Genomic DNA, 18,952 nt, shown 5'->3' on the forward strand with positions numbered 1-18,952 from the left:
CTTTCTGACTACAATCATAGAGAAATTTGAAAACCTCTCAGTTAAAAAGTTGGCATTGGGTGAGGACTTTGTCCTACTTGGTCTTAGCCATTTTTTACCATCAGTTTAGATTTACAACCTGTCACAGTCACCCGATCACAAGTTTGAGATAGCCATTTTGATCAGCATTGTTGAAAGGTCAAGTAATCATGCCTCTGGGACACGACCCTGCAAGTACCTGGGGAAAGGGTTGTAAGTTTTGAAATTTGTCCTGTGTTTACATACAGTATTTATTATTAGGAAGTAGACATTTTTTGGGGAAGATGATTTTTCAGTGGGGAAAATTTTCTGCGGGGGGGGGGCGGGGTGGATTTTCCAACAGGATAATTTACAGTGGGGAGGGAAGTTTCCAGGAATGAACTTTCATAGTGAAACTATACTCGGGGGATTTTCTGGAGCTCTTATACGAAATTTATTTTATTTTGCCTATTTTCTTTTGCCAATTCAACATTTGAAGATATTCCAGGAAAATAGCCAAGGTGAAATTTTCAAAGGAGTTGAAGTTGTCTGGTATATATCGAAATGGTGGGGAGGGGGGGGGGTGATTTTCCACGGGAGAGACTCTCCATGGGAAACATAACGCGGGAGAAATCTTCCATTGAGACACTGGGAGGGCAGGAATTTCAGGAAAAATTTTCCGCGGGGGGAGGATTTCTTGCATGATTTGAAAAACCGATTAAAAATTAAAAGGAAAACAAATCTTTTTTTTCAAACGAAAATAGGCTAAAAATAATTTTCCTGGCGGAATTGTCTGTAAAGAAGGTTTTTTATGGGGAATTTTTGGCAGGAATAGAATTGTCTGGGGGAAGGAGGATCTTACGCGGAAGAAACTTCCCAAGGAGGAATTTTCTTGGGGGGGGGGGAGATTGTCCATGGAGAGAAAAGGTGTGTCTTCCGGTGTTATTTGAAAAACGAACAGAAATTAAATAGAACAACTAATCCCGTTTAATTAGAATCAGGAAATTTTTTAAATACATAAAGAAACTTTGGCATGAAGAGCAAGTTATTGAGGAGGGATTTTCCCCTTATATATGGGAAAATTTAGGCTCTTTTAAGTTTTGATGTTGCTCCTTGCTTTCAGTTGAATTTGGTATTTATTTAATCACTGAAAGGCTGAACAAATTCTCAGGGGAAAATACTGATATGTTGCTGATTTGAATAGCCAAAAATAGCCACTAGCTTATTTGTCTTTACCCTGAGCCCGAGTAATTCCAAATCATGTTTTTTTTTTAATTTTCATTCATGAAAGGGAAGTATTTTTTATTTTATTCGAAATTTGGAAAAAAAGGTGCAAAATACTCTTTAATTGCAAATTTCGTTATTGAATGTTGCCAAACCCTAAAGTTAATATGAGCAAAAAACTTATCAGAAATACGTAAATCAAAAATCGTTTAATCAAAATATCGCCCAACACTACATGTAGCTAAGTATAAATGCTTAATTTTCTCGCAAAACTCTCCGGCATGCTCCCAGTTTTCAGAGCTAAATTTTTCACGCGGTTCTACCGGTCGACCCAGTGATCATTATATACAATCTTGGGCAATTTGTTTGATGATATTCTCTCGTTCAGGTATCATATTTGTCACAATTAAGATGACTAGAAATCTTGAAATTCTTAGAAAGCTCAAACATATTTATCCTGGGTGGATTCAAAAATTTTGCTTTATAGTTTACATTGGTCTCTCTTTTCATTTTAACGTCCATATGTAGTTGATGTTTCTGCTCTAAGCTGGGATGTGCGTTGTTTTGTTCAATTGGCAAATCATTTTCCTCCAGTTTGGTTTTTGGAGTACTGCAAAAACGATTTTCTTGAATGAATGAATAACCAATTTTTTTATTCTATTCTTTCCCAAGAAATGTCAATTTTATTTACTTTTGTTCGAAAAATATGTAATTGCAAACATTGTTGAGCCAAATAGGAAAATAATCCAAAAGTAGCACTGAACTAGTCTAGAATTGAGTGCTCCATTTTAAGTTATTTTCCGTTACTTTCCATATTGGATCGGAGTAGCTTTATTACATGTCTTTTTTCCGTTACTTTTGGTTTTCCTGTTCAGTTTCTGTTTTAAACTTCTTATTTTATTTAACTTGTTAAGTACACATTGTTTTAGATTATAATTGCTTTGATTACTTTTTTAGTCTGTTTAAAAATATAGAACCATATGTAACCAACTGATTGCAGTGAGGCAGGATTGACATTTTGCACTTAGGCAAAGACGGCATCCAAATTGTTTTTAAGAAATGTATTTTAAGCAATATAGAAATTCATTAGTTTCTCGTTCTTTTAATTCTGTTTAATTATTCTTAATTTTTTGGAAGATACAATGTTGATTATGCAAGCAAAACATCCGGAGTGCAAAGTTCTTCTGCAAATTCCACTTGCCTTAGACCCATTTTCTTGATGTTTCTTATTACTTATTTGAAATTTTCTGCGATTCGAAAATATTTACTTTTATCTAAGCATAGTTTTTGCTTTTTTATGATTTATGTAGTATGGTTTTATACTTCATTGGTCAAGGAAAGATGAACTAAGAAGACAAGATGAAAAAGAAGATAAGAAAGAAAAACTAAGAAGACACACTCACTCTCCTCTGCCCTTTCCACGCCATCGTTTAAAGTCACCTCTTTTACTTATCGCTTTTCTTTTTAAACCTTGGCTGGCATTTCCATAGCCTTGTGCATTTGGTGATGGACCCGAACCAGTTGCCGACTGCCATTCTTGGTCACTGTCAGAGTCATGGAAGGTAAATATCATTTTTGATCGGTTAGTTTGGGGGTTAGCCACTGAGATTCTCCTTTCTTCTCTTTCAGCCATTATTACTGAAACAGAAAAGAATATATAAAGAGCTATAGGCGACAAGGACCACTTGGTCCTTGCCAAGGGATCCGCTAGACATAAAATCCTGTGTCTATCAGGACACGGATACGAGTCCTGGTGTCAATGGCACATATGAAATCTTAGGGAAGGGACACTTACCCTTGGCAAAAAATTTTAGGAGGGCAAAATTTCAAATAAATAATATGACGGTTATAATTATTTCGCAATTCTTGAAATTTTATTTTTCAAATATCTTCATCACCATTCCTTGAAAATAAAAGTAAGAAGTAATAAAATTCAAACGTTGCGATGATTTAGAACCCATTCAGTTGTTCCACGAAATTCAAGATATGAAAAAAATTCAACCGTGACATATTTCTTAAAAAAAAATGTACAAGTTTTACAATTAATTATGTGGTACAGAGTTGAAGGAGTCTTCGCAAGCGTAAGAGCTGCCGTAAGAGTGGCCAGTAATTAAGCAAGAATCAGAAGAAATCAATTGTGATGAGACAAATAATAATTTTCCCGAGGCTAAAGTAAGAAAAGTCGGATTTAACTATACGGAAAATTTTATTAATAAATGATAATTTCGTTGAAACTTGGCCTGAAAATATTTGGGAGAAAGGGGGGGGGGCGGTACTAGGCAATATTTTGCAGCAGGTGCAAGAGAGGCCATAGCCGCTTATGCGATGGCAATTTGGTCTAATACAGGGGTCAGCAGAGAGACTAAGGAAGCTCAAACAGCGTCGACCTTGCTCGAAATGGGTACCTAAAGAAATTTTGGGAAAAAACCCATGATGCATCGGAGGATTTGTTCAAACCACGCATATCACTTTTGGTCGATGGTAGAGAATCAGGAGATCGGTACTTGCGCTACGCAGGCCATTGTTCAGCGTACCAAATTGTTATGCTATGTGTGTGCATTTGTGACAAGCCCTGTCCAACAAAAAAAAAGTGCTGGTTGCGAATACTCAATGGATAGCAAGAATGGCTTAGACCAGTGGGGTCAGTTTGAGAATTCGGGCGAGGAAGCGTGGCGTATTTGTCATTTCTTCAGATTTTCATTAAACATAAAAAATTAGGATTTTTATCCCCCCCCCCAAAGAAACTATTTTTCAAATCTAGAGGGGAGAATAGGGCCGACAATTAAGAACTATCATATACATCCCTCCAACTCGATTGACGCTACTATATAAGACCGACTAGTGAGAATCATGGCGAAACTAGACTGAAAAGGCAAGTTGTTTAGCAATTAACCACTTCTTCTATTGTTCTAGTTAATTTATCTCAGCAGAATAGTATTAGTGATTGGTTCTCAGTTTTCATTCTGCATTATTTTGAAAAATACAATTCGCAGAAAGTTGTGTATTACCCAAATAAAGAAAATAGTTAAATTTGTAGGGTGTTTAAAACTCATTAGTGTGGTAATTTGGGGTTAATAATCACTAGCCCAAAACACTAAGACTTGCAGCCTGGATTCGATCTCCCAATCTACCAAATTGTTGTCTTCTCCCGATTGCAGTCTACATTTATCCTGCATCTCTTGTCAGCAGCTTTTCGTAAGGATCAGATGGAAAGCAGAGCTGATTCTGCTAGCCAAGTTTCATGCTGCTTTTGACAGGAACTTGGGTGAGTAAGCTTCTGGATAAGACTAAAAAAAAATATCTTATTTGTGACCAAAAATCTGAAAATATACTGAGTTAAACCATAAAAGAATGAAATAATATATTGGCTATATTTTTCAGTTGTACAGGGTGATAGTGGCCAGCCATTATGTGCGTTTAAACGTGCTGCATGTGTACCTTCCCTAGATCTCTCTACGAATAGATTCTCTGACGCAAACATTTTTTGTGGTCAGACTGAATTCTCAAAGATTAATCTATTTTCAGAGTATACGACCGGGCTCTATTTTAACTCTATCGTCTCTCCCAGCAGCCAATACTGACACAAAACAAACAATATGATAATAACATATGGAAATTAGCAAAGGCTAATATCTCGGCAATTTGTGACAACAAAGATACTTCACAATAAAAAAACAACAACAAAAGGATATCAAAAATTTGAGCAGCGTGTCAATACAAGCTTCATTATATTCATTCTGTGTTTCAAAAGAAATTGGTATTCTCTTCTCTCTCAGCCCTTTTTACTGCAAAACAGTCAGATAGCTCTGTGGGTTAAGATCTATAGGCATATTCCAAATCGTTCATGCCTTTGTTGCTCATGATAAAATATTAGGTGAATCCTTTTCATTTTGTTCTATGGTATGTCAACCTTAATACTTGTAAAAAACAAGTGAGCAAAGGTTAGGTGGACACTTACAAATTTTTCTTTTACTATAGGCCTTTGATATTTCTAGAAGGGTATCACCATGTATTTCCAAATCATCTCGAGTTACATGAGTTATTGCCAACATATCTTCAAGTGTTTCAGGCATCCTTCTTGAAATTTCACGAAGTGCCTGAAAAAAGACAAAAATAAATATTTTAGATTCCTTTTAAGTACATTAATGTCCTTTTGATTTAATATAGCCTTGATACAATTACAGGTTATGTCATACAGATAACTAGATGATGAAGGGCTTTATGGGGAAATATCTAAAAGTATTTTCTAAATCCTTGGTGCATATTTTGATTACCTGAAGTTCAAATTCCGAGTTTCTAGCTTGGTAGTCTGTATCAACAAGTATAACAAACTTTCCAAAAAAATTTGTCGTATCTTATTATGTTCAACCTTGATTTCAATACACCTGTCCTGCGTGGTTTCCTGGTTGAACGATAAGATCTAGAGACAATGTCAATAAAAACAGAATCTATAAAACACCTTAATTTCTTAGAGTCCTTCTCCAACATTAAGAGATGGACCCTCCCGACCAGGGCCTTAGTAAATATACGTGTTTTTCTGTTTTGGATATATGGAATTCTTATTTATTTTATATATATATTACATTATTTTTAGCCAGCTCACTCTATTAATTGAAAATATACAATATCTTTTGTTAAAATAGCCTAATTTTTGTTTAGATACAGAACCCTTTTATGGGGGGAGGGGAATGAAGGTGCGAATGAAGGTAAAACACCTTAATTTCTTAGAGTCCTTCTCCAACATTAAGAGATGGACCCTCCCGACCAGGGCCTTAGTAAATATACGTGTTTTTCTGTTTTGGATATATGGAATTCTTATTTATTTTATATATATTACATTATTTTTAGCCAGCTCACTCTATTAATTGAAAATATACAATATCTTTTGTTAAAATAGCCTAATTTTTGTTTAGATACAGAACCCTTTTATGGGGGGAGGGGAATGAAGGTGCAAATCTTTGAAAAAAGCTTTGGGAAAATCACAAACATCATGTAGAAACATCTCAATAATTTGGATGCACCCTTTTTGTCCTGTATGGCACCCAGATTTAAAGAAAACCAATGCTATAGCCTTTATGCAGGTACAATTGAAAAGAAGGATGTTTAATTCCCCCACACCTTATTATTCTATTTAGAAAGTAATATCTACTTAACTAAGTCAGCAGTCTTAGAAATGCAGCTTCAGCAACTGACATAATCGTTGGACCAAGATATCCCAAATCGGAATTCCGTCAATGGATTCTCCCCCGACCCATTCAGAAAACAATGAACATTATTCGAGCCATTAGAAGGAGTGAACAAATAAGTGTTGGATATGAACTAATTGGTCATTCAACATTAAAAGCAGCAATGCGTTTTTAACTGGATCTGAATTTTATAAAGCGTTTCAACCTCTAACTCCGCTTGTCATCCACTCCATTGATGTAACATCCTGTACCAAACTAGGATGAAGGAGGTAGCTTGGGCAACAGGCTTGGTACCTTCTCCTATACAAAAATGCCTCGCAAAAGAAATGTCAACAGCACCTTCTTGAAGACGACATTATTGCAGCATTGCTTTGGGATGAGTAGAGACGCTTCGTTGATGCCCCACGTGGTGAGACAAGACGTCATTGCTGCAGCATTACTTCAGGACGAGTGGAGACGCTTCGTTGACACCCCATGTGGTCACCAATTGGTATGAAGGAATTCCAATTATCAAATTTGTTTTCTTTTTTACTTTATGACTTGCCATGTTTTTATGTTGGCTAATTGTTTGTGAGGGGTTTTTCTCAAGCAACATTTTGATTTTTATTTGGTTTACCCGCATACTCTGATTTGTTTTGTTATGACGTATTTATATTAGCTTACTAGCTATTCTTCTTATTTAAGATACATTCTATTCTAAATAACTTTTGTAAAATTAAAAATGAATAAAGTGATTATGTATTCAATCAGGAGTAAATTAAAAATATTATGTACATAAGAGCGTAAACAGGTTTCCATAACTCAAGAAAACTAACAGAAGTAGGAAAGCATAACTTAATCTCTTTATTTCTCGATGCAAAAATTTCAATTCTGGTCACTTTATTTTTCTGTATGTGTATCTAAATTGTTTAGACCTTTCAACAATATCATGTAATAAATAGTATGTGTGAAATATGTAGATAATAATCTGGTAAGGTCTCCCCAACTAAAATAAATATAAACAAACTTAGAAAATGTAACGTAATTTCTTATTTGTATGCGTAAAAGCTGTATTTATAGCAATCTATTTTATGAAATACAGTAGTACTTTTATCATATAACCTATTCCTATGGACATGAATACAAAATGATGAAACAATTCTTAAGATAAGTAAATTGAAAAGAAACAATACTAAAACACACATTTTACTTTTGGAAGAGCAGCAAAGGAAACTGATTATTTGGAAAAAATTTAAATACTAGAAATGAAAGTATATAAGGTGTGGAATATTACTGATGGGTTTGATTTCTAACGCATTCCTTAGGTAGAAAGAGTAAGAAATACCATTTCTCAGATAGAAAAGTTAAGGGAATAAAAAATTATAATATTCTTTTAAGCTAAGTATGCCAGTCTAGGATGCTGATTAGTTAGAAAAGCTATTTTAACATTACAAATAGAAGTATACAAGATATTTTTTTCATTCGATTTAAAATACCCGATTTTTAACATATTCCCAACAGAAAAACTAAAACCACATTTTTTAGGACACCGGCCTTACCCTAAGAGCGGGATTAAAGTTTACTTGCTAATTTAAAAACTTACTCGAATATTAAAAAATTGATTACAGGAAGGATAATAAATTTCTAGCACAATAATTTTTTTTTTAGATACACGCTCTGCCTTTAGAATAGCAGTGTAAGATGTTAATTAATTGAAAACCTTAACAAAGATTAAAAATAGAATTACAACAAGTATAAAAATTTCCAGGGCATTTCTAAGACAAACGACTAGAAAACAAAATTTTAAGTCACGTAAATTACGATAATAAAAAATTGAAGCCCGCGCTTAACCCTTTAGGAGTTAAATTAATTTAAAATCCCACTAAAATGTTGCAAAAAAACAAAACAAAAACAAGAGATTAAAAAATTGTAACATATTCCTAGGACAAAACGCTGAAATACACAATTTCTAAGAGAGGCAAATTACAATAATAAAAAAAAAAACAAAAACAAAATTTAAACAAAGGCTCTACTTTTAGAGCGGCAGTGTAGGATACTAATTATTAAAAGACCTAATTCAATATTAAAAATGGGAATAGAGGTGACTTTAAGTGAAGCTCCAATAGCTTTGGTAGCATCTTTGAGTTCATTGTAGCAACTTGTTTCCAAGTTTTTCAACTCATCATCGGTTGCAACAGAGGTAGTATTCTGTACTTTATTGTTCAATGATTTGGTTGTCAGTCTCATCGAAAATTCAATCTGAAAATGTTGATGCCATCAAAAAGTGACAATTTGATTTAAAAAGACAAATATTGTTCTTAAAAATATTTTATTTGCTGAAATTTAAATTTTGCGCAACAAGAACTATTTGAAGAAATCTTTGCGACATAACAAAGTGTTGTATGATAATTCACACTTTTTTTACTTTCTCATTTCTAAGTGTCACTTTATTTACATGCAATTTATTTTGTTTATAAAAGTCACCCAATAATAAATAAATACTGAATATTCAAAGAAACAGAGATATACTCTCCCATCAAAATTTTAAATTTGGCTCTATGTTTCTTGATTTTTATGTTAAATCGTCAGATTTGAACCCCTTTAATCCCCCCCCCCCACAAAAAAACATAAAAAAAGCACAGTTGTATAATCATTTGAACTGATTTAATAAGAAAACTACTGAAGTACTAACTTAGGTTAAATCACCGTATGATAATAATTATCAAATAATTAAATGTAAATTAGGGCGTGTCGGCCTAAACGTAAAAAACCGGAAACATAATTGAATCAATTTAAATAAAATTTCCATTATCTTTCCTTAGAAATCCCAAATTTCCGTATGTTTCAACAAGAATGTTAATCCTGTTAAATATATATATATATATATATATATATATATATATATATATATATATATATATATATATATATATATATATATATATATATATATATATATATATATATATATATATATATATATATATATATATATATATAATATATATATATATAATATATATATATAATATATATATATATATATATATATATATATATATATATATATATATATATATATATATATATATATATATATATATATATATATATATATATATATATATATATATATATATATATATATATATATATATATATATATATATATATATATATATATATATATATATATATATATATATATATATATATATATATATATATATATATATATATATATATATATATATATATATATATATATATATATATATATATATATATATATATATATATATATATATATATATATATATATATATATATATATATATATATATATATATATATATATATATATATATATATATATATATATATATATATATATATATATATATATATATATATATATATATATATATATATATATATATATATATATATATATATATATATATATATATATATATATATATATATATATATATATATATATATATATATAAAGGTAGAGTGCTAAGTTATACTTTGCTCACTCTATGTTCCTTCCTGTGTTATTTGCTCACTCTACGTTCCTTTCCATGCTATTCTAGCCGACTATGTTCCTTCCTGTGCTATTTGGGGGGATTACATTTCATGGCATCTTTCCAGAGCATGTACTTATGGATTTGCTTACTTTACGTTCCATGGCACCTTTCCAGAGCATGTACTTATGGATTTGGGTGGATTATGTTCCTTCCTATGCTATTCTAAGGGTTTATGTTCCTTCCTATGCTATTCTAAGGGTTTATGTTCCATCCCATGCTATTCTAAGGGTTTATGTTCCCTCCCATGCTATTCTATAGCGCTATGTTCCTTCCTATGTTATTCTATGGGACCTTTACACGTGATTAAAAACACGTTTTGAAACTACATGCTATTTGCTTGCCTTTCCCTGGTACCTTTCCAAACGAGCAGGGATTCCCCACTGGCTCCTACACATTGCAAAAAACGACCAATCCTTTACCTATAAAGTGGCCAAGCACGTTATGAAACTACATGCTATTTGCTTGCCTTTCCTTGGTACCTTTCCAAACGAGTGGGGACTCCCCACCGGGTCCTACAAATTACAAAAAAGTGAACAGTACGAACGGGGATTCCCCGTACAAGTTTGTTTTAATTCCAAGTTTTTCAACCTGACTGGTTTTTGAGTCAACACCTATTTTTTAGGGGCTAATCAGAGACAGCGGAGGTATTTACTCCTATCTCTCTCTCTCTCTCTATCTCAGCCTATTTGTTGTTGTTGCTAGCTCAGTTTCATTGTGGCAGTGAGAGTGTCAACACATGAAAAAAATGTTCCATACATGCCCACTATGCATGTACACACTGGGCAGCTGGTCATCATGTGAGAATTGCACAATGATTTATGAGTATGTTGAAAAGTGTAGATTATGCAACCCGTTTAAATTGCATAAAGGATATGCTGTACAAATTAAAGTTCGTAATTCCTGTCATGAAGAGGTGTGTGACTCTCATCCTAGAGGCCACCTATGCTTGAATTGCCCCTATGATAAATGTAATCAGTGGGAGAATACATATCCCGGCCTGATTGGAAAGAATCCTAAGTGTGATTTTAGTTTATTGCGACGAGATTGGTATTGTAGTAGTCTCAGATTATTGTTCTGGGAGGAGGAGTCAGAACGGCAAATCAACTATTGGACCAAAAAAAGAAAAGGGTTTTTTCTTCATCGTTTTGACGAGAACGACTGCTGTGATTACAAGCTTACAGATTTTTATTTGGTTGTGATGGAATGTGATTTAACGCTTGAGGTCAATATTCGTGACATCACTTCAAATAGACAAATTGATACGTGTGAATTCTATAGAATGAATGAGAATAGTATCATTGACTATACAAAGAGATATGACAAGAGTTAAGTTACACTCTATTGTAGAAAATGTGACCCTGTTGTGGCCCTGTGACCAACATTTAAATCAATAAATGTTGATGACAAATCAATGAAATAGCCTTCATTGGAAAATATTTGAAAGTGTATATTTTCCGAGAGGGGTTGTTGGGGATGAAATTGTTCATAATAACCATACTTGACGCTGACATGAACATTTTCAGCATTGAATAGATTCAATGAGGAACTGATTGATGGATATGATTCCTTGAGGGGGAGATAAGTCATCTAAAGAGAAGAAATCCTTCTTTGTTCTAACAATATTTTTCTTTTTCTTCATCTGCTTATTGGTCTTCCTTGTTTTATTCCTCAAAGTCCTTATTGATGTCCTTCGCTTCCCGCCTGGGTAGAGACTAATGAGTGAATGAGGCGCACGCATCCTTTTCAATCCCTCCCCATTTTGCCGAGATTTTAATTGCTCACCAACGGCTATTGCTGAAGATCTAATATTTTCCTTAACACTCTCCTTGAAATTCTTGCCCGACCCCCTGTCCTGTAGTGTTGAGACAGTAAAATTTGATGCAGCAGGTACAAGATATTTTCTGGCAAGGGGTAGTGCAGAACGAAATAGCCAAGCAAACCAGCTACCAAGACCATAGCCAGACATTGTAGTACGCCCCTTGTAGTAGTCCAATCCATTGCCTATTTGACGTGGACTTAGAGCACCAACATAGCAATCGATATCGGGACGGACAAATGGAATTCTTCTATTGTTCATTTTAGGTGGTGTTGGTGACGTCGACAATGGGTAGAAAATGACATGTAATGACTGCTAAACCTTTTGTTATTGCTAGAGGATCACCCAATTCACTTCTTAGTGTTAGCTGACAGAGTTCCAAATACGAAGTGCTTACACGAACATACTTAAGATGCTTTATATTACAGTGATGAACAAGTTCATGAGTTGTTTTTCATTCAAGAACACGTAGGAGGGGGACATTGAATTACCAACTCTCGATGTTTCCACAAAAGATGCATAGAGAAATATGCAAGAGTCCGAGGCGAAACCAGGTGGATAATCAGCAAAAATAACTTGATCCATACCGTAAAAGGTGCCAACATTTTTCCCATTGATCATATTCTGTTTAAAGCCAAGAACGTCTCTCAGATTATCATTGAGAATAATTATTTCAGTGTCAACAGGTGAGGTAACTTAAATCCTATCGTGTTCTAATGAATAATTAAATTGGAATGTACCATTCCTACGATATGAGATTTTTCTATTGATTGTACGACACAAATATCTCATATCATCATATTCAATATATTTCAATTTAACATGTGGATATTCGCTAGATTTAAGTGCTTCAACCCATTCATAGTCGACAAAGAGTGACCAATCGAATGGTATAACTTTTATATCATAAACACGATCCTTTCTCAGGATGTCATAGGTATTTTTGAGAATACAATCGACAAGAGCCACTTCATACGCACCATCAAATTTGCTAGCGGGGGAGAGTTTCGTCCAAAAAACACTTGTCTTATTCAAGTCGTTGTAGAGAGGATCGGAAACGTTGGACATAAAAGTTACATAGAAATCATTGGGCATTGTCAATATCTTCAACACAGATCCAAGAATCAAAATCAGATTTATATCATAGCCACAGAAAAAATCACTGCTTATTACCCCTTTGCGTACGAGTCTTCAATAACTTTCAAGTCCCATATATTTCTCATGTATTTGTAACTTTTTCTAGTTCATAATCTTAAAAGCCTCATAGAATTTCTTTATCTTTGGTATCAAACAAACAATAAGTTATGGTTTAAGTATCAATGATTTTTGCCACTTTAAAAAGTTCTGTGGACCACAAGTAATTACCCTTTTCAAAAACATTAGTTGTTCTATTAATTCGAACAGTATAATCAACATTGAATTTTTTCTTATTGACACTTGTTTCATTGGAATATTGTTTAAGAAAGGTGTCAATTGTATCATGATCAGAATTTTGAACTTCCGTTGGGGTTGAACTTGAAACTGATCGTTGAGGTGACTGATAATAATTAAACATGATTGTATCTGTATCACGAACAAAAGCAGTTGTATTTTTCAATGTACAATATCTGGAAATTTATAGTCGAATAGTCCCTATCAATCGTTCAGCCAGTGTAGCTTTTATAGGGCTATGACTATGAAAGAGCAGTGTATTATATTTTGCTAGTACTTTTGCAACATGGGGATTAACAAATTCACTACCACGATCCGTTTGAATTTTTTTTTTATACGAATCCTGTTCGAGAATACTTTCAACGGCCTGAGCAACTTCAACACCTCTCTTCGAGCGCAATGAAATAGCATATGCATAGCGACTAAAAACACCAATGGCAAATAAAATGTAATTGTACTGCGCATTGTAATGCCTTTGAACAGCATCTAGAGTTAGGAGGTTTGCTTACAGTATATACAGTGGGAAAAAGGTTCTAGTTTTTCGATAACAACTAGCACGAAGTCTATGATTTCTATGCAGGGTGTAACTTGATTCATTTTGTATATAGTCTTGTACACTATTAGCGTGAACACCAGTGACTTTGGAAAGAGTGGTGGGGGAACTTAAACTCCCCGCTTCACCAATATTTTCATAAACACGCTTCACAACTTCAACTATTTTGAATGTAAACGTGTAGTGTAACGTCCGCTACCCTTTTGTATACTGGTGGTTGGTGGTGGTGGTGGTGACGTTGACTTGATACGTCTTCGCTTTTGTCTAACTATCAATGGTGTGCTCCTCCTCCTTGTTGTAAAGTTTCCACTAGGTGTGTTAGTATTTTCTAAAATTGATTTAAAATCTTCTTCTTCATGTTCATATTTCTATTGTGTTTGTGATGCATGTTCATTTAATTTTTTTGAATTTGCTAATTGCTAATAAAACTTTTGGGGAATTTTAATGTATTTAGAAATTTCTATAAATGGGCCTTGAATGACAATAGTCCTTTACGATTTGTAACCATGTCGTAGATTAAATCAAGTAGATTATAGCTCTTGCCTTGAATTATAATCTCTTTCCCATTGCTATCAACTTGAATATGATCTTGACTAATTTCCATGAGATAAGTTATGAGTCGTTTACTTTGTTCAAGATATGAGTGGGGCATTAGATTTACGATTTTAAACAAAATTTAATACAGTTCCTCCTTCTTTAATTATGTTCCATCAGCAGCAGAATCTTGAGGAGATGATTCTTTTTTTTTATCAATACCAGTGGCCTTCACACGATAGGGCTTATGTTTGTCCACTCGGCGAAGTGCATCTTGAAGTAAAAGCAGTTTTTTATCATCTTCAATATTCTCGTTGTCAATGAATCTACTCAGATTGTCTTCAAAGTGTTCCACGGGTGAGAGAGCGAGTTCTATTGGAGTCAATTTATAGGGTTTTGCCATTCTATCACTAGAGAAAACTGTTTACAAGTCCTGCATTTATCGGCAGTCAAAGCGTAAAAAAGCTACCGCCCGTCTGAAGCAGTCGTGTCCTTTTTAAATTCTTTCCTTTGTTTTTATATGGCAATGTAAGTAAAAATGAAAGATGTTTCTTTGCCCGTTGCTTAAAAAATTCTGGTAGTTGAATATTACCCTCGGTCAAATTTAAACAAAGTTCGGATATGAGATTAATGAAATCATTGTCAATACCATGTTTGAGTATGGCTTTCCTAAGTGGGGATTTTGAAGTGCTTAGAATGGAAAATAACTGTCTATTTTCATGTAGTTCCTTCAGTGCCATGATAGCAATTAATAGGTCTTTTTACTGTTCACTTGAGGATATATTGTAATTTCATTGTCAAAAGTATTTGTGACTAAACACAAATCCTTGGAAGTATTTTGATTACGATCCTATTGAAAGTAGCCGTAGTGATTAATTTTTACCTGATTGTACGCTGAGACCAGAAATTTGGGAGCGCCTGGATAGATTTGTTTATTGAGAGTTATTAGCTAGCTAGAATCACGAACAACTCTGTAGATGATATAGTAGGTGCATTTCAAAGCAAGTGTTCGCATACAATTGCTCTGATGAAAGAGATAGTGTAGAACCAGAGTAATGGAAATCTGTTCATGATTAGAGTGAAAGGTGAATAATTGAAACATTTCCTGGGACCATTGTTCAATAGATTCTGCCAGATCGTCAATAATCAGCCAAGAGTTTGATTCAATAATGTTGAAAACATCAAGTCCCTGTATGATTTGTATCTGAACCAATCCTGTTATGCCAGTTGCTTTTATTTTATCGTTTGACTCCTGCCAAATACTGTAACAATAGTAGATTTTTTCGGCTTTTCCACAAACATTTTATCACAATCTTAAATTATTTTAGTTAAGAGTGTTGTTTTGCCAGACATTGACGGCCCATACAGAAACGATCTAAATGGTGTTTTAAATTGATGCATGCTCCCTTCAAGAGTTCACCTGGACAACTAACTGTAGACTATAGCTGTCTAATGACTAAATAATGTCCCTATTACTAGTCCGTTCAAGAATAATAAAGAGAAGAACAAAATCAATAAAGAATCGTATTTCTTGTATTATAAACAGCACTTTACAGATAACAAAGAAAAATACACTTTTTAAATTTATAATAAAAAAAATGCACTAGAAAAAAGCACTTTAATAAATATACTTTATTTATAAATACATTTAATGGAGTTGAAACAAAGTTGTGTGGGGAATCCCCGCTCATACTGCTCACTTTTTTGCAATGTGTAGGAACCAGTGGGGAATCCCCGCTCGTTTGGAAAGGTACCAAGGAAAGGGAAGGAACATAGAGTGAGCAAAGTATAACTTAGCACTCTACTTAATATATATATATATATATATATATATATATATATATATATATATATATATATATATATATATATATATATATATATATATATATATATATATATTTTATATATATATATATATATATATATATATATATATATATATATATATATATATATATATATATATATATATATATATATATATATATATATATATATATATATATATATATATATATATATATATATATGTGTGTGTGTGTATTTGATTACTTAAGCAAGTCCAATTTCTAACAAAAATTTCTACTAAGCTTCAAACTTTTATATATATACAGTCCAAGCAAATTCAGTCCCAGATTTTGCATACAAGTCCGGTGGACATTGTCCGTCACGTGTCAACCCAAAATCAATCCAGTTTTTCATCGCTTAGTTCTATGACTATCTACCTTACTTGTGCCCTAGGAATGACGAATGGACGGATGATAGATAGACTTATCTATCAACAAATGAAATGAAAACATTTTTATACAATCCTAAAAAGGGCTAATGCCTCTCACTCACTCGGACTATCTGTCGTGGCTTTTTCTTCAATTAGCCATGGCTTGATGTCCGCAACCACTTGATTTTAATTCAAAATCAATGGAATTAAAATCAAGTATTTTAAAATCACGGCTTCACCGCCGGGTCCCGGCACTCGGCACGCGGCAGGCTTCCATATATCGATTCTCATTTTCGCTTGTCTTCTAACCGCAGACAATTTGAGACAATTTGCTGTCTTTTCATACAGCCGTGTTTTCAAAGATGTGTGATTATTATAAAGCAGGTCCGCAGACAATTTGAGACAATTTGCTCTCTTTTCATACTGCAGTCTTTCCAAAGATATTTGATTATTAAAGCAAGTCCGATTTCAAACAACTATATCTACTAAGCTTCAAACTTCTGGTTTTCTTTTTTATGGTTTTTCAATTATTGTAATCCCTTGTTAAAATATATACAATATTTTTGCAATTACTAGTTTTTTGGTCTTTATGCAATTTAATGTCTTTTCATACTGAAGTCTAAAATATTTGATTATTTAAGCAAGTCCAATTTCTAACAAAGATTTCTACTAAGCTTCAAACTTTTGTTTTTCGTTTTTAAGGTTTTAGAATTGTTATAATCCCTTGTTAAAATATATACAAATATTTTTTTCAGTTAGCAGTTTTTAGCTCTTTATACAATTTAATATCCTTTCATACTGATGTCTTTTCAAAGACATTTGCTTATTGAAGCTAATACGATATGTAGGCTAATAAGCTTCAAACTTTTCGTTTTCATTTTTAAGGTTTTTGAATTGTTGTAATTCCTTGTCAAAATAGAGAAAAGTCATTTGTAATAATTGCAAATTTTTGCTTTTGGGCCTTCCTACTGACACTATATAACTGGTTGTGTTCAAAAGTTTTTTTTTTTAAGGTTTTTGAATTGTTGTAATCACTTGTAAATTACAAATATTTTTACAGTTACCAATTTTTTGCTCTTTAAGCAATTTAATGTCTTTTCGTAATGCTATCTTTTCGAAGATATTTGATTATTGAAGCTAGTCTGATTTTTAACAACCATATATGGACTACTAAGCTTCAAACTTGTTTTTTTTTTAAGGTTTTTGAATTGTTGTAATCCCTTTTCATAATAGAGAATCATCATTTGTAACAATTGCGTATTTTCGTTTTTTGGGCCCTCCTACTGACATAATATAACTGGTTGTGTTCAAACCTTTAAGTTAAATCAAGTAGCGAGTTGTTTCTATCGAACAAAAAAACAAACTGATTGTAAAATTTTCAAGTATTTTTCTAGTTTGGATTAAAACTTTAAAATTATTGGTCCGATACCGTAAATATTTTTACAGTTTATATAATAACTTTAGCGATTCTGAACTGAACTTAAAAATTCTTTTAATTTTTTTGTATCGTAAAAAGACATTGCTTATACTTATAACAAAATAAATTTGGTAATGATATATTTCTAACAACAATATATACTAAGTTTCAAACTCTTGGTTTTCTTTTTTAAGGTTTTTGAATTGTTGTAATCCCTTGTTAAAATATATACACATATTTTTGCAATTACCAGTTTTTGCTGTTTACGCAATTTAATGTCTTTTCATACTGGTGACTTTGCTAAGATATTTGATTATTGAATCAAGTCCGAGTTCTAACAACGATTTCTACTTAGCCCAAAGTTTAGGTTTGCTTTTTTAAGGTTTTTGAATTTTAACCCATTGTCAAAATATATACAAATATTTTTGCAATTACCAGTTTTTTGCTCTTTAAGCAATTTAATGTAAACTTTTCCATGCATGAAAATATTAAATTTTTCCGCATGAGTGTGACAAGTAGGACAATGTCATTGCAATACGGATGTATTTAAAAAGGACGTCACTACACTTTTTTTTCAAAATGAAGGCTTTTAGCAAATTTTCTCAAACCTCTGACCAATCTAGATCGTTTTTTAGGCTAGAATACCTCAGGATAAAAGTTTTCCCAGAAAAATAAGGAGCTGTTTTCAAGAAAAAGTACATATCGATAACAACCTACTCTGCGAAATACGGTCTATGATTTTGGAATTGCTATGTTGATGTTGTTGCATATTTGCGATGGCCGGTAAGCTCATTTGGAATTCCGTATTAAACTTTTTGTCACGTGCAGTAAAAAAAGTAAAAAGCCATGATGAAGTTGCGAAGAGAGCAGCCCAGTTTTTCCGAAAAAACATTTTATGAAAGCAAAAGAGATCATACGGATAGAAGCAAACTGTCTTGCTCGAATATCCACATAGGTTGCTATGAGTGATAATGTTTTGGAAATGATCAAATTCTTAAAGA

The 18,952-nt window shown here is 32.8% G+C and overlaps 1 protein-coding gene across 2 annotated transcripts in view; it reads right to left on the reverse strand.

Annotated features, from left to right (window-relative positions):
* The window catches only part of LOC148950763 (recQ-like DNA helicase Blm), a 225,769-nt gene that overhangs the window by 3,447 nt on the left and 203,370 nt on the right, over positions 1–18,952 (reverse strand). The window contains exons 11-13 of one of the 2 annotated variants that reach the window (XM_089091737.1): positions 8,463–8,645; positions 5,180–5,318; positions 2,625–2,859 (exon numbers count right to left, since the gene is read on the reverse strand). In XM_089091737.1, the coding sequence (XP_088947863.1) occupies positions 2,625–2,859; positions 5,180–5,318; positions 8,463–8,645 (557 nt within the window). The remainder of the gene's footprint in view (positions 1–2,624; positions 2,860–5,179; positions 5,319–8,462; positions 8,646–18,952) is intronic. The other variant, XM_089091738.1, reaches the window with a different exon arrangement.

This window comes from Artemia sp. Qi Xiang Cuo, chromosome 7, assembly GCF_049724085.1.
Source record: "Artemia sp. Qi Xiang Cuo chromosome 7, ASM4972408v1, whole genome shotgun sequence".
NCBI classification, from domain to species: Eukaryota; Metazoa; Arthropoda; class Branchiopoda; order Anostraca; family Artemiidae; genus Artemia; species Artemia sp. Qi Xiang Cuo.